General features: G+C 39.0%; 2 protein-coding genes across 3 annotated transcripts in view; both read left to right on the top strand.

Annotated features, from left to right (window-relative positions):
- Nucleotides 1–45: 45 nt before the first annotated feature.
- On the top strand, nt 46–1,327 carry LOC134817953 (pre-mRNA-splicing factor CWC25 homolog). Its single transcript, XM_063827337.1, has one exon. It carries the CDS (start codon nt 58–60, stop codon nt 1,063–1,065), a length of 1,008 nt encoding a protein of 335 aa, XP_063683407.1. The 5' UTR covers nt 46–57; the 3' UTR covers nt 1,066–1,327.
- A 264-nt stretch (nt 1,328–1,591) lies between these two features.
- LOC134817956 (atrial natriuretic peptide receptor 1-like) overlaps nt 1,592–17,807 on the top strand; it is a 56,332-nt gene continuing 40,116 nt past the window's right edge. For both annotated transcript variants that reach the window (XM_063827344.1, XM_063827342.1), the window contains exon 1: nt 1,592–1,697. The gene's annotated coding sequence lies outside the window, so the exon portion shown is untranslated. The remainder of the gene's footprint in view (nt 1,698–17,807) is intronic.

Here is a 17,807-nt window from a genome sequence, read left to right on the forward strand (position 1 = left end):
TTTGAATTCATCAAATTCGTACAAAACTAAAACTCTTCCATTTTAGCCCATCAGAACATGTCGGAGAAGCAGACAGAATGGATGTACTCCGGCACCAGCAAGCCTGATTTGGAACAGTATCTGCTGGGTCGGCGTATTGATGATGCGGTGGACCCTAACCAGGATACAGAGAAGGCCGCTGACTGGATCTCTGGAAAAGTTCCAGAGGATGGGGACATGGCGGGGCGGTCAGAAATGTGGAAAACTAGGGACGCTTTCGCTAAGGCTCGAGAGGATCCTATGTTCATTATTGAGAAGCAAAAGCGGAATGCTCATGTTGACTTGAAGAACAATCCGCTGAAAATGCAGAAAATAAAGGATCTGCTAGCATCAGAACTGAAAAAGGACTTGAAGAAGAAGAAAAAGAAGCGAAGGAAAAGTCGTGAAGAGGGCTCACCAGAGAGACGAGAAGAACCAATGTCATCATCCTCACGAAACAGATCTGATGTATCTGAACGTGGTTCAGATTCTCGGAGTGATAGGAAGCGCAGAATCAGTAGATCTCCAGAACAATCAGGTAGTAGACACAGATCTAGATCTCCTGTCAAACACAGAAACAAACGAGACAAGAATCGTTCTCGCAGCAGGTCGCGTGATAAACACCATCACAAACCTGGCTTCGGGCTTATAGTTAAATCCTCTACTAAACCCGCCACCGCTACTGAAAAACCCGCCACTTCTCAGAATCCCACCTCGACAAAACCCGCCAAATCGAAATACCCAATCCCACGGGGCGGAAGTGGAATTAGCAAGAAAATGTCTGCGGAGGAAATGGCGAAAAAGAGGGAAGAAATGATGAGTAACGCTAAGGGTAGGGACGTAGAGCGAAGGGAACGATACAGCAAACACAAAGACACGGAACTAGAGGACACGGCTGCCAACAAAGAGGGTAAAGCTGAGTTCCTCCACAAGTTCAAAGTAGACTCGTACTCGTCTAATAGTACTACAGTGGAGGATAGGATAAAGAGTGGCATTTTCAGTAAGCAGAGGACTAAAGCTGATCTTGGGAAATTTCTGAAAAAATGATAAAATGCAGTTTTTTTAAAAGAGTTTTTAATGAAACCTGATTTGATGGCGAAACTGAATTTAACCACGATAATGATTATTGTCGGTATGACTGTTTTGAGATAATCTTTAAATAACTGACGACCATTTTAAAACAAGTTTGTGATATAAATTTGGGAATTTGACGTGATTTTAAGTTTATACACGCAGTTATTTATGTTCATTTAAAAAGATATTTAATTTCAAAACTTGATTCGTATATTTAAAAACAAGGATTTTTATTGCATAAAACCGAACATCACCTCAATCTGATGATTTACTACTTAAATCTAAACAACACAGACTTGACGATCTTGTTAAAATAGAGAGGAAGGGAAGAGTGGGTTGTCAATTATATTTATCAATTTAAACTAGATTTATCGGGCCGGTCAAATTAAAGCCGATATGGTGGCTTCTATTTGAAGTGGCGTAGTAAAATGGTATTTAGTGTTCACGTGAACAATTAAAACACTAACCTTTAGAGGTTGTAAATTGATTTAATTACAAAAGCAAAGAGCAAAAAGTATGGAAGTGAACGAACCAAGAGCAAAGAGCATGAGCAAAAAGTACGAAAATGCAGGACCTCATCAGCATCTGCACTCATGGACACGAAGGTATTTAAAAAATTTAATTAGGTAATAATCAACTATTTTTGTTATTGGCCATTGGTATGCTAATGAAAGTTAAACATTAAAACAAATCGTTATACGTCCATGGTTGTGATCGTGGCAGTGCTTATAATATAAATATAATTTTAATTAAAAACGTCCATAGTTCAGTTCAGACGAAAAATCTTGATCTTCACATAGCTCATTCAGTTCTGCAGTGTCTTTGGTAGCTTTACGTTATCATCTATACTGTCCTCGTGTAAGATCAGGTCTCTGTAATACTGCATCCAGCTCCACAGTATTAGTTTCACAGTTAGGATTGAGAACTTGCTGTATGCTCAATATCTGTTTCACAGTTAGGAATGAGAGCTTGCTGTATGCTCAATATCTGTTTCACAGTTGGGAATGGGAACTTGCTCAATATCTGTTTCACAGTTAGGAATGAGAACTTGCTCAATATCTGTTTCACAGTTAGGAATGAGAACTTGCTCAATATCTGTTTCACAGTTGGGAATGGGAACTTGCTCAATATCTATTTCACAGTTAGGAATGGGAACTTGCTCAATATCTGTTTCACAGTTAGGAATGAGAACTTGTTCAATATCTGTTTCACAGTTAGGAATGAGAACTTGCTCAATATCTGTTTCACAGTTAGGAATGAGAGCTTGCTCAATATCTGTTTCACAGTTAGGAATGAGAACTTGCTCAATATCTGTTTCACAGTTAGGAATGAGAACTTGCTCAATATCTGTTTCACAGTTACGAATGAGAACTTTCTCAATATCTGTTTCAGAGTTACGAATGAGAACTTGCTCAATATCTGTTTCACAGTTAGGAATGGGAACTTGCTCAATATCTGTTTCACAGTTAGGAATGGGAACTTGCTCAATATCTGTTTCACAGTTGGGAATGGGAACTTGCTCAATATCTGTTTCACAGTTAGGAATGAGAACTTGCTCAATATCTGTTTCACAGTTAGGAATGGGAACTTGCTCAATATCTGTTTCACAGTTAGGAATGGGAACTTGCTCAATGCCAGTTTCACAATTAGGAGTGCGGTTTTGCCCTACGTCATTTTTAAGTTTAGGAGCAGGATCATGCTTGATATAAATATCAAGTTTAGGAGGGGTACCCTGCTCTTGAACTTTCACTTCCTGCATTTCTATCGCAACCATATTACTACTCACATCTACAGCTACTGTACTTTTTCTAAGAATGTCTGGAGAGATCTGATTAAAGAGCGTCATATGAGCCGCAACCCTAACAAACATTCTCCTGACCAGCTGGCTCACCTTGTCCGTTTGTCGCATCATTACCTCGCTGTACAAGAACGGGTTTATCACAGAGTTGATCGGCAGCAGGATGATCGAGAAGAGTCCATACTGGGGTGTGGCGTTCAGCACTTCAAAAAAGTGCAGGAAGCAAACCAAGATAAAGGGAACCCAACAAAGAAAGTCAGTGGTGATAATGGTGGCCACTTTCCGCTGTAGCTTTGAGTTTCTCTTGTTGACCATGTCAGCGGTTGGACCCTCGCCTTTTCTCAGGAAACTGGAGGATTTTATGGTGGAGATGTTGATGTAGACGTAAGCTGCAGTGACAATGACAAAGCAGATGATGTTGATAGTGAGGACTGATATTGTGAACAACCATTGGGGGTCATCTCGGGTCACGAAGTATTTGAAAAGGCAAACTCCGTCATTGCCATAGAAATCGACTCGTGCAATCTTGACATCAAGATTTCCATAGTCCGATGAAAACATAGACCTTACTAAATTTTCGATTAGGGCCCATCTAAGGATCCGCTTCTTCGACCTTCCGTAGTAATTTTGAATTACGTTAAAATGCTTCGCTTTTCCAATCTGGCCTCGAAAAATTCTGATGGACTGGTCATAGACTAAACCATTCACAAAAAAGTCTTCCATAACTGGAAAAAGGGACACCACTGCAATGGCAACTGCAGAGATAATTATCAGTAAAATCAAAACTGCTACTTTCAATTTGTTTTTGCGGCTTATGGCACTATTTTCGCCATGATGTTGGATTCGGTTCCTGTAAACTCCAATTGCCCGAATAGAGCTGAGTATAGTGAGAGAAAATAGGGAGACCTGGGTTCCAAAAGTACTGATAACACCCATAAAATTGCAATATGAACTCGTCAGCCAACTGTACCGCATCTTGCAATATCCTTTGCCAGTTGACGTGGAGTCCGCAACAGCTACGAACACAAGATATAACCCAACTAGTAGATCCCCAAGTCCGATCAGCATTACCAGGATTCTGTTTGTCAGGGACTCAGTCGACTTACATTGTCCAAAATTTCGTGCATTTTCGTAAAGAACGATAATGTTCAACACTGTTGCCAGCACACCAAGGCTCCAGGCAGCTACCTTGAGTGGTAACCCGTTAATGATTTCCTTTCCACACTCCGTGTTGCATTCATCAGAGATGTCCCCACAGTCTGGGTTACCATCACATTTCTTATCCAGGGGGATATAACCCTGACTGTCATGACACTTGAAGCTGTTCGTACAAGCAGCTTCATCCGACCCATCTCCACAATCATCCCAAAGGTTGCACACCTTGTCGTAGTCTGTACACATGCCGTTGCCACACACGAAGTAGTCGTTGTGGTAGTCGTTGTGCCTCCTTGTTACAAATGTGAGGTGACTGTTATCAACCACTGTGTAGATACGGTCTGTGTACTGAGCCGGACAGTCTTGGAAGTCAACCCGTTTGGTCAGAGGGCAATCTGAGTTAGGACACTTTTGAAGACAGCTTAAAATGACATAGCCCTCACCAAAAAGGGAGTTACAGTCTGTTTCTTCTGCCGGATAAGTGACGATGGTTTTGCTACTCTTGCCATAAATATGCTGATCAAAAGGGCTGAACTCCTGGGAGACACACCCACTTATCTTCTCTATTAAATCCTCTAATCCTTTCAGGCAGTATTTAAGAACTTTTGTGTTTCCGTTAGTATAAACTGCGGTAGTCTCACTCGATAAGCCCTGTCCTATCTCACATATCAAATTTTCGCTTCCGCATTCATCCTCTCCGTTGCAAAGTTCAATCAAGGCTACGAATTTAAGCGCTCCATAGCACATGAAAACGTCTTGGCAGTCATCGACTTCATATCTCCTCGTGATGCCAGTTCCGCACTCAATTTTCCAATTCTCATCGACTCCATTTAAACAGTCCTCCACTCCGTCCATCAGCCATGCACCAGGTATAGGAAGTTTCCTGTTGGTCCGGTAGTTCCTGTAACACTCCTGATGGGTCTGAGCCCGACAGGAGGGATGAACCTCATCAGCGCCACTGGCACAGTCCGGGACCTTGTCACAGAGTTGGTGCTTGTGAATGATGCAGGCTGGAGTCACCTGGATACATGCAACATCTAGACCATTGGTACAAAATCCCTTCCGAAACCTGCCACAGACCATGGTTTTGGCGATCGTGCTGAGACCATATCCTTTGATGACGCATTGGACGGCTACCCTTGCTTCGTCACTGCAATTTGTCTGGTCTATATAGTCCAGGCAGTATGGGGTCCCTGTTTTGCTCACCTCTCTTTTGTTTGGATACCGAACGTAGGACTCTTCAGTGCTTGAGACAATAGCTGCACAGCGCGTTGAGTTAAAAATACGAATTCTCCGTTTGATGGACTTTCGTCTGTACAGCTCTCCGCCTATGCAGCTAGGTGTTTCTCGACTAATGTCATAGCATTCCCTTACTTCGTCCACCGTTAACCCTGCTTGTACGTCCACACAATCACGAACACCATTGCACATCTCGTGGGGAGATATGTATGTAAAATGTAAGATTTTTTGGAGCACAATACTGTATGAGGAGCACATTTCACCGTAAAAATAGCCATTGCACTGGCTTTCATCCAAGCAGTTCCAAACATCACAAATACTGTCGCAGACCATTTGCTCCGAAAAGGATTGGCAGTCACCCGGCTTATCCGTAGGACAATCTTTCACTTTCACGGAACCTATATCCCTTTCTTCATCACACCTAAGATTTTCTTCCTGGGCCTGGTTAAGATTTGTACATTCCATTTGGCATATTTCTTCTTTTAAGTTAGGAAGGACAGTGTCGTACTTATCCTCCTCGCAAAGGAGATATCCACATAAGGACCATTGGTTGAAGCCAGACTCCGAGCCGATGTTGTTCCCGCACGCCTGAATTTGTATTTAAATCAATGAATTTGTACTGCTTAAATTTTTATATGTAAATATGAAATTTACTAAAACTAGGTTTTCATTGTTACAGGTTACTGCAAAAGTTATGCAATTAACTTACACATCCTCAGCATTCTGTACTGACCAAACTATTAAAAAAAAGTAAACTTCCAGTGCTTGGTCCGAATCAGCACCTGCTGATTCAAATTGGGGTCGTTCACATATTACGTAATCAGCCGAGGGGGGAGCGGGGTTTCCAAATGATTACGCTTGTGTATTTTGTACATTACGGTCCCTAAGTATACGGGATACAACACCCACATTTACTTTCTGATGTAGCCACATTCGGACCAGTCACTAAGGTATTAAACAGTCAACAATCGGGAAATGGAAATGATTGGAATTGAATTTAGTAACCTGATAACCGTATGTGTCGTTGGAACAGGACGTATTGAAGATGTGTCTGTTACTGTAGGCGATCATAGGAGGTAGAATTCTGTAGAGATCTTCCGAATAAGCGCATTTGTATGTAGGGAACAATTCCAGTCCCCAGTCACATTTATTTTTAAGGTATCCTTTAACCTCTTGTATCTTACACGAACCTGAAACGGGGTTTATAATAAACGGGGTTATAAACGTTCTTTGAGTGTGCTACCTCATTTATTACTTATCTTGTTTTAAAAAATGTTTCATTATTTGAAACCATAAAATGGCCAGTTAATGTATAAATTATAAATTATAATTACAAATTATAATTACTTGATGTCGAAGTGTCCACTTGCGTGAGTAGTAAGAACACAAAACCAAGCTCCAGACGAGCTAATATCTTCATTGCTGAGATGTATTTATAGCTATCTAACCAGTAGAGATAGATCAACAAGAACGCTCGAAGGAGACCAGATTCAGCTACAATTGGGATATAAATATTTTTTGGTTTTTATGAGAGAAAAAAATTAACAGTTGAATGATTTATTAATTTTGGAGTGAGGATTAACCGCACACCCCAATTTACTGCGGTTATTTCCTTTCCCCTTACTCCGCGGTTAATCTGAAATTGGGGTTTAACTGTAACATGTAGTTGTACTATTGATATCGTCAATCATGGGTTTTCTGAAACGTATTGTATCTAAGCTGGCTAGCACTAAAAGTAAAAGTAAAGTGTTTGATTTGAATGCTTTAGGTCTTGGTTTTATACTACAAACATTCCTTTGTCTGCAGTGCTCACAAATCTTTTATCATTGCCCATTGCTCCAAAATATTTGAGTTTTCTTGCACAAAAGTTTGAGTTGAAATTTTTAAAATCTAGAGGTTATAAAACAAAATATAGCATATGCCTACGTCCTACGTAACCTCTAAAATTTCAACACAAACTTTAGTGAAAGAAAATTAAAATATTTTGGAGCAATGGACAATGATAAAAGATTTGTGAGCACTGCATCTTGGAGCTTGCAATTTCAAAAAAAAGACAAAAAGGAAAAATATAACAACAAAATTCAATTTTAAGGATATGCAGCAATGATAATATCAGACACGATCACCTATTGTTATATAAAAATTTGTCCATGTCTGAAAACATTTATCCCTTTCTCGCAATCTTTGGATTTACTCCGTCCTAATATGACGTATTTTCTAACTATTAAATTTGTTACAATAAACTTAATAAATAAATTTTTGTGTTACTTGTTCTTCTACTTAACAAAAAAACTACACCTAAAACCTGAACTTTAAAATATTTGATCTAAAACTGAACGGCATCGAAGAAAAAAAATTCACTTTAACTGACCAAGGTTCAGGAATGCTAAAATCAATTATATTTGTTATTATTATTGTATGTATAGTAAGTATGTACGTATCCTAGCGAAACAAACAATTTGATAATTCATGACCAAGTCGGTGTAAGATAGATTGTCAAATATCCCCAGATACATCTCCGCGAATTTCTTTTCAATTCCCTGGAAGCTGCCGAGTGTATATTTGGTAAGATTGTCCATTACACAGTCCAAAGCTGGACTAACTGAAGTCTTCGGACCAGTCCAGGGACTACTTATGACATGATGGTAAACAGATTATATGAATGGTATCTTGGATGCAATTAGTTACAACTTGCATTAATTAACATGCTGGTAAATCCTGCTCCGCATACGACTTATTGCATCCAAGATACCATTGAATGATCTGTTAACCATCATATCATAAGTAGTCCGCAGACTGGGTCGGGCTTCTTGAATACTGCCACTTTATAAGCTGCTGCTCGTAAGCAGCTTCGTTATGCTGCATGGGAGAAGGCTTTGAAAGGAGACCAGTGAGAACCGAGAATGTCCTGTTACTTCCATGATCCATCTCTCGAAGAGGAGGTGGACCCCAGGAAATCACTGTGAGGTCAGTGGTTTAGAATCTGCGAGTGTATGGGTTTTTAATTCTTCCCATGGAACTTTGTTAAGATTCTGCCGGCAATTTTGGTTCGTCACCGGCAAACATGTGACAACTATTAACCTTGATTTGTCAAACTCAACCCAGTATATTTTGGTGAGTAGTTTACTAGCTTGCATCTTTATGCTTAATGTCGACAGTTTTGTCATTAATATGAACTTCAGAGCTATTTATCCCGTGAACAATAAACATCCTTTCCTCGCCCTGCATCTATTTAGCTGACCAATTAATCAGTTAATTAATTACCCAACCAATTATTCCTTATCCCGACCTCGGTTAGATTCCAGCCACCTTTTACGTTGTTGTTATACCAACAGTCCTTAGTTTGATTAACTGTCACTAATCCTTGTTTTGCATCGTTTAACAAGTCATTGTTCAGCTCAAAAGTCTTACTGTTACCCCCCCCCCCCCCCCCCCCCCCCCCCCTAAATTTAAGGTTGTACGTGTGTTGTATAACTATAATCCACGAGGAGCGATCAGCGATCACAAGTTTACCACGGGGAATGGGGATGTCACACGGTAGCCTACCTGTAACGGTATTTGTAAACGGAAGTAAACCGACGATTATGAGCTCATTAATCAGCCATTACAAGCATTACAAGCACGAAAATCGCGTGTCAGAGCTTCCTGAACTACCGGGTTATACCGGGTTTTAGCACTGTATTTTGTAGTGGTGTACTTGTTGTGGTACTCACTGGTATTGATATTGTGGAAATGATAGATTTGGGGAGTCATTGCATCTCTTCTCATAATCCTGGGTTTTCGCTATAAGTATGACGACAATTGTGAAATTAACCTAAAATAAGACCAGAATGCAAAGTTTAGTTGGTTTCATTCCGCCATTCTCATCTTCACACGGGTTCTCGTTTCTCTTATATTATTGGTGTTTCACAAACTATGTGGGCCGCTTAAATAGTTGACCGTTTACGGAGAAACCCGTGGTTCCTGCGATTGGTATATCTCTTCAACCTATCAGTAATGACAATAGTCCCTGGTGTCTCGTGGTGCGGATAAGGCTTCCTGTATTGTGGATGTTGTCAGGGCAGACAGCAATTCTGTCCTGACAAATATTTTAAACGGGCATATCCTGTCCAAACCCAGGATGCACTACATGAAGAATTCGTTGTAACTTTGTTTGAAAAGCATTAATATGTTTCTTCAGAAACATATTAATTAAACAACTCATATCGTAGATTAAATTAGTTCCACCGGGATCTGGTAGCACTCATCCACAGAGGTATGTGACATGTTGATGACTGCCTTGGTAACTTTGTCTGGTCTCTATATTGCACGTGATGCACCCTCCCCTGCAGAGACACTATGTTATAGTAGATAACATACTCCTGAACACTGAACAGTGAACATATTAATTTGATTTAAGTGCGAGGCATTTCTTTGAGACCTCCTGCACAGGGCACATTGAATCACATCTTTCCCAAAGTTCGTTTTACTTTAAGAAGACTTGCTCATTTTAAAATTTACTATTACAATAGACTGTTACGATAGACAACAATAGAAGCTAGGCTTATGTACCGGGCCGATGTATATTTGGGCGGTGATACTGGTTTACAAGTCTAGAATCATAGCTCTCTTAGCAGTTTTAGTCTAAGAACGATCTGTTCTTTTGCTGAACATGGGAAGGAGGGTCTCGGTTCTTTTTGGTCTAAAAACATACGAAGATAGCTAGTCCCCCTGGGTCCTACACTGGCCCCTACCAATGTTTGTTACTGTAGCTATGATATTCATAGTAGGATCTATGAAGATACGCTAATTTTGCTATGTCAGTATGTTTACAGAGGGGTACTTGTGCAACATGAATCTTATTTCCAGTCCAGTTATCTATAGTGTGATATAAATAATTGCTTCCAGTACGATCTAGTTTAGTGTACAGCACGTGCAGCTTGGGTGCACATGCACGTTGAGTGCACGTCATCTCTCTGCACGCTGTGCAAGAACCCGCGTGTATCAATCCCGACCTCTCATCTAACTGCTATCTTTCCTTCAATTAAACCCTACGATAAATATCACGTGACCTCGTTATCTACGACGTGGGCAAAGTAACGAGATAAGAGCACAAGTTCTCTCATATCACAAGCTAGCTACCACACACACACGTACAAAGTGTGGTTTTGTGGTTCTTGTAGTTCTCCTTATTTCCGCTACATGACTTGCCTATAATAGAGGGTTAACATATTTGAAGATTTCATAAGCATTCTACCTCGTAACAAGTTACTCTGCCTATTTTCTCATGCGCTAACAAAAATATTAACAGGTGTTTGATATGTTAGGGTATATTAAGTTAGGTTTATATTCTCTAATGGCAGAACCTTAATATTGGTGTTACCTCCTGACCTGATAGAACCTTAATATTGGTGTTACCTCCTCACCTGTTACTGCCAGTATTTATCCAGTCAGCATATTATATTAACTACTTTACTAAACTCATTACTAACATCAACTCGAGACTTGTTACTTGTGATCAAACAGCTGATAAGATATGATAAACGGTCCTCATGTTCCATACACAATTACCCAATCATAAAACTTGGGAGAGATGAGTTCTTAGCTAACAAATACAATCATCCTAATTTGTATTTAATCGACACACCCTAGATAAGAACCCTGTTTTGTTTTGTCAATGTCAAGTCTAGGGAGAAAGATATGTCTTGATAATATAGGTAACTGTACGGCTGGATGTGTTTAATGCCGTATATTGTAGTCTAAGTGAGTATGAGAGCATACTGCATACTGCATATTCTAATACACCCCATTAGATAAGAATAGTTATATGGACTATGGGCGACACTCGGGTTGGTTTGGATTATCTACCACCCTCTCTAATGGTCCATCTTTCTAGTTTGCTCCTCACGTGTTACTCCCAACATTTACTCGATATCATCCTTATTCCTTATACTCGTTGCTATAACACGGTTGTATATTTGTTATGCCTTTGTGTTCTGTTGTCTAAGTGCGCATTCTTAAGTTGAGTATATTGTTAAACCTTCGGCGAAAAATGTATCAGATAGCCGATCAGGGTTTACGGTAAATCGGGGTACAGCAAATTGGGATTTTACTGCAACTCGTGATAATTTAGTTATCCGTCCTTATTGTATTTGTTACGATTTGTACCTCTACCATTTCAATCTAACCACAAAAGAAACAACTGTTCTCGTTAGACACTCCTTGATCCTGGTCCAATTGAACAATTGTTACAATCTTATCCAGGAAGCAATTAGTGAATTAGCCGGCTTCAACTGTTCAACTGTCATAATTGTTATGACTTGTAGTGGGATATTGCTTTGAAGTTTCGACCTAGTTAGTCAGATTTGGAGTGCACGTCCCGAACGTTCTGAAGTCAATTTATCAGTGTTTGTCAAGCTATTTTTGCGGTACCAATTTACCACAATGAATTGTCATAGGGGGAAGGAATGCCAAACATCAACAAAATGGGAGGAAAGAATTGTAACTTTGAATATTCACAATTCAACATAATTAGCCTAAAAGTCTCATAATTATAGTAATGACTCATTTTAACTACTATAAAGTCACTAAACACTGTGCCATTATAGTGAGTCATTCTAACACATAACACTGCATAGTGTATACCAGCCACACTGTCCAATGTGTTTATTCATCTGTCTTAGCTATTTGTTAGTTATGTGTTATATATCCCTGTGCACCGGCGTAATAGCTACAAAAAAAACGTCCTTTATTTTATTTATTTGTTTAGATTGAGAGTTATTGAGCTGATTGGGGGGGGGGCCAATGACTACTTTTGGGGACTTGGGGAATTACGTCAACGATTTTACCCCGAGTCCCCATTTTTAGTCCCCATTAGTCCCCAAAAGTCTCCATTAGTCCCCATTTAGATTTCAAAAAATCTGGCTTCTCCAGACCAGATCGTAAACTTCTCAAGACTGAAGTCTAGAATATTTATAAATGGTCACTGGACATTCCTGACTTCTTGGGAGCTACTTGAGGGCTGTTAGAGTACCTAACTAACTTGAAAACCATAAATGACTGTCAAAAATTCTGGGGACTTATGGGGAAAAATGGTGAATTACGTCAACGAGTTGACCTCTAGTCCCCATGATTTTTAGTCCCCATTAGTCCCCAAAAGTCTCCATTGGTAGTCATTGGCCCCCCCCCCCCCCCCCCCGCTGATTGGCTAAAGATGCTTCCAATGTTTCATGTGAAGCATCTAAATTCCATTCATAGCTGTTGTACTACTGTTTGTGTACTATTTTGTTGATGTTGGTTAGAAATATGTTGTCAGTATTCATACTCATAGTATGTATTGTACTTGCTTGGCTGGTAAAGTTGGTAAAAAGTTGGCAGCTTTTTGCGGTAGGAGACAACTATAGAATATAAATGTGAAATCTGCAGTCACGTCCATTTTACAATTTGTTAATCGTTGATTGGTTCTGATTCAAGAATAAATAAAATCACCTCGTAGTTTCTATTCGCTGTTTTTCTATTTTCGATTAGGTTTACTGGAAGATTGGTTGGTATACGACAGTTTGGTTCTTTTGCGATAGTCAAAACGCGACAACTAGCGCTAGTTGTCGCCATCCAGCGCTAGTTGTCGCTATCCAGCGCTGGATAACGTTGGCCAGCGCAAAATATATATGTTCGATAATTGTCGCTATCCAGCGCTAGTTGTCGCCATCCAGCGCTAGTTGTCGCGTTTTGACTATCGCAAAAGAACCGAAAGTTTAATTACTTAGAATAACGAATATTTAATAAATAGACCCATTAATTCGCAGACTTGGTTACAGTCGTTCAATTGTTCTGTAGGGTAAACTTAAAGAAATAAATAAAATTAACGAATATCTAATAAATAGTTTCATTGATCCACAGACTTGGCTACCGCTAATAAATTGTAAAATGTTCTGAAGGGAAAGCATCATTAGTCGTGATGCCATCTGTGACCATTGAAGCATAATTGCTTCATGGATTGCTCCCCAGCCTGTATTAGAAACAGTAGACATCGTGCATAGACATCATTTACAATCTATATTGAATAATAAGTTCCTTTTGATTGCCTATAACTAAGGTTTAGTGTAGCAATTTGTATCAATTTATGAGACAAATAACTAAACGCTGTTCATTAGGCGCTATAATCTGAAAGACGGTTCATTAGATTCAACAAACGCATCCTTACTCCTTAGTACTGGAAGATGCTATCATCAGGAATATGGATTATACCACTTTATAATCGAATCATCAGTTTTTCATCCTTCGATAGCACCAGTCAAAGAACTATAACCTTGGCGCCAGCGGCTTCAAATCATTTGTTTCAATAAGATAAACCTATTATTTGAAGATTAGACGCTCGCTTTGTCATTACTCATTAGGTCTCCCCCTCATCACTCTTCGTCATATATATCTATCTTTAAACGTTGAAACAGTGAACCTCTGTCAGATAGAGTGACGCGTAGTTGATGAAGAATGTTTGATGATGGGTCTTGTGATTATACCTCCATGCAGGTTGCAGGGGAAGTTGGTCTACTGCCAAACCTGTTTCATTAACATGTAGCATGACGACATTGAAATGATATGTTCCTTCTTTGTAATGACTTCTATTGTCTCAGTAATGTTGCTTTTGATCAAGCAGCTTGGTGAGGAATGTATATCATATGGTTCATTTCCTTTTAGTAACATTGTTGCATTATTTTCTGGTCAAACTGTCAATTTTGAGTTATTCTAAATCGTCACAACTTAATATGTGAAAACTGCATCAAACTAGCATAGTTTGGGCTATCGAGTTGGTTTATAATGGGTAATATGTTTTAGTAAATCCAGGATGGTGTTTCAAATTTGTTGCTTTTCAGCCTTGTCGATTAAGGAACTCTCTCAAGTTAAATAGATGTGATATGAATGATATGCACATACTTCATAATACCTATGTCTCAATCCCCATCTATATCCCCGTGTTACAGATTTTCTTTTTAAATAATCATTTAGCATTTCTTGTCCAAATACAACGCATCCACGGCTCCAGTAACCATACCATAATCAATACCCATTGTCTATATTAGCACCCCATTGGACTAACTTGGCTAATTTCGCCATTGTTCACACGTTAAAGTCTTTAATTCGCTGTCACTAGTCGGCACATATCTTAGAGATAGTCGGCGGTTTAACTCTTTGTTAGTAAGTTAGTGTATTGTTACCACTACTATGTTGTTACCACTACTATGCTAATTTGTTTACTTATTTTAATTATTTTCCTTGTTCTATAACTTCGTAATAGTTATTTTATTACTGATGCTACGTTTGGTAAGGGGCGGTCATACTCTTTGAAGTTGCTTCCTTTGTTACTTCTTTTATACTAGCACTCCATACTGTGAGGCTCATTTCGAGATGATCGTGCATTTGTTATGGTCCATGACATTCAGGTCACTAGTACCAAATAAGGAACTATTTACTATAATCTCTGGTGCACCTGAATCTATCATCGTCCCCAACTAAGCCCTCACCTCCAGACATCTTACCTTTACGATTAGATTTCGACGAAGTACCTGACCCAGTCTAACATAAGTATCCCACTCGTACTGTCTGACTTCGTAAAACTTATATTTTATATTCCTCATAACTAAAACCATCGGCTAGTCGACCATGTCATTTGTTCCGGACTACTTACTTAGTAGTTAACTGTTAAATTAATTTAATCCAACAAGATCCGGGTACGATTTCATTATCTTCGATGCTAGCCACTCAGATCTTTTCCGCTTCACTGGGATTTGCACCGTAACGGTCAAATGGCTGCGCTTTCGTACCAGATCTCCTGAAAATTATGGTTAGAGTTGCAGTTATGTTAATAATTTATCATTAACGTCTGAGATAGTATGTAAAGATAAATGGATTTTTCGTAAGATAAATGTCAGTATTCAATTTTACATTTTTCCCGAAAGTTCTGGTTTTGACTATTTACTATTAACCTTGTCTGGGCAGTCATTATTATGTAATAATATTATGTGTTCGTGGAAACACAAATGTTCGTACATGGTTATTGTCATAGGACCAAATTCAACGGCCGAAGTAAAATCTTATCATACGTTTCTTGTTTTCATTGAAAGAGGTAATGTAAAGGATGTTACCCTTTAACTTTATCTGTTTGGGTGAAGAGGCTTCTTGAATCAATGAATATTGAATAGTCTAGTGCACAACTATGACTCGTCGTACACTAGCAGTTTGCTTAGTGCCCTAGTGTCTGTATTAAATAAAAGAAGAGACTCAACATTCAGAGATACCAACCATCACCATGGGACACATTTTTGCACGAAATATAAAAACGGTTACATTTTTTCGTGGTCACTACAACCAATCTTTACTTATAAAGATGTTTACAAGGACTGAAAATTGATTATTACATTAGTTTTCCCAGTATAATAGCTTGATATGTTGTTAACGCTCGTAAATTGTAGCCTAATGTTGCAGCTATAAGTATTCTAAGTGATGTAGTAATTGGTTAATTTGGTCGATTTCAGAGGAGACTGCTCCGGTAATGATGGGAGTTGTTTTTCAAGCTAGACTTATTTACTGGTGTTCGTATTTAATTGTTTTTTTTTTCTCGTCGCTGATAAGTTTGAGATTGGAGTGTTTAGTAGGGAGCATCATGGCTCTCTACAGACAAAGTGAAGACAAATGACTGGTGAAAACTAAATGCAAAATAATCGACGTTTCGTCACTCATTGGCCTTTTACTAAGATTCGTATTTCGTAGTTTCTCTGTCGAGAGCCGTGATGATTCCTAATAAAGTAATAAACACTAAAATTTTAAAAACTCACACTAGTCCCTACCAGGGGGGGGGGGGGGGGGGGGGGGGATAAGGTACTAAGTTCTGTACGTGACGTCGACTAAGTGTAATTTTGGAATTTTGTCAAAAGACCCACCCACGCGGTACTAACTGTTTTTAAGACACCCACAAAAAAACTGAGGTAAAATGGGTTTTTTGGGGTTGGACACCCCCCTTCGTACCATGTACTAACTGTTTCTGGGATACGTACCATGTACTAACTGTGTTTTGGAAGAAAATATGACCCACCCCCTCAACGTCACGTACGGTACTAAGTGTATGATCTCCCCCCACGTTCCATTTGCAGTATGAGTATCAAGACTAGATTTCTAATTCATACCTTGTATTCGCCAATCTCTTTAAAAGTTCATAGCTAGAAATACCCATAAAACAAATATCCAGGCCCGTGTCTGCTTGTGTACCTGATCAACATAATACAACATAATACATTAATTAAAGAATTATAACTCAATTTGTTTTCCAGAGAAACATTTGACTTGACGGTGGAGAGCGTGCAATAGTAAGCCATAAAATCGCGAAACTTCACCAAACATGCACGTGCACTTTCACCACTGTTCGTTCGCTCTTACCTGTAGAATTTGCATTGCATTCTTTAGCTTTGGAATTATTTTGAGCAGCTTCATTCCTTGGAAGCAATATTAGTATCTAATTAGTGGATATTTTTCATATGTTTTCGGAACTGAAACTGCTTTATCATGGGCCGAAGGTGCCGTTTATCTGATATTTTCAATAGAATTCAATACTTTGTGGCTTGCTCTCCTAGTAAGCTGTGTGTTTTGTTAATTTTGCCTGCTCCATGATAATGAGACAATTCCAAAAGTCAACGGCGAAATATTTAATTTTCGTGTCACGTTTACGTCAAGTTTGTCTTACTAATGATGTTAAATTATCCCAAATATTTTGTAGATCTAATCCAGTGCAGCTCACGTTTGTCAACCACATTCGCTTCTGTTTGCGTGTCTAAATCTGGAGGTAAATCTTTGTTGTCAGCTCATTTAACTTTTGTTTTACGATAAATTTGATTTCATCGAACGTTTGTGTTGCTTAATGTGTTGCAAATCTGGGAATTGATGGATAATTTTCTATTGTACTACAATAATTGTAGTCGGTATGCCATTATACAGGGTGGCCGGAGAAAGCTGATCATTATCAATTGCTCATAATTTGCTCATTTTATATCCGCTTTTCACATTCTCTGACTTATTTTGTACATAGTACATCTTTGTCTAGATGGTCACTCTCGATGAGGTAAAATAGCTGTAAAATAACTGATCTTTGGTCCAAACAAGTTCCAATATGCTTGAAACTCACACACAGTGTCTCATACTCATAGTGTCTAGAATGTATACGGTATGTAGAATGTATACGGAATGTATACGGTATACAGTATACCATCAAATTACACTGTGGAATCTTTTTTCAGATCCGGCACCACCAAAACCACAAATTTGAGGCCTATATTATTATTGAGCTTTTCTTATGCTCAGAGGTTCTTGCAACCCTAATAATACGGTGTCCGTAGGAACAATGCCAAGCCAAAAAAAGGATGGTGCTGAATTTGAATGTCGAATAAACCCAAAATTCGTGATTTTATTAGATTTAAGTTTGCACACTTTCTAGACCTATAATTCATAAATTTGACCATCCTGGACTACTACATTTGAAGGTTTTGTTCATTCGGTG

The sequence above is a fragment of the Bolinopsis microptera genome, chromosome 7 (assembly GCF_026151205.1).
Source record: "Bolinopsis microptera isolate Bmic1 chromosome 7, MBARI_Bmic_1.0, whole genome shotgun sequence".
Lineage (NCBI taxonomy): Eukaryota > Metazoa > Ctenophora > Tentaculata > Lobata > Bolinopsidae > Bolinopsis > Bolinopsis microptera.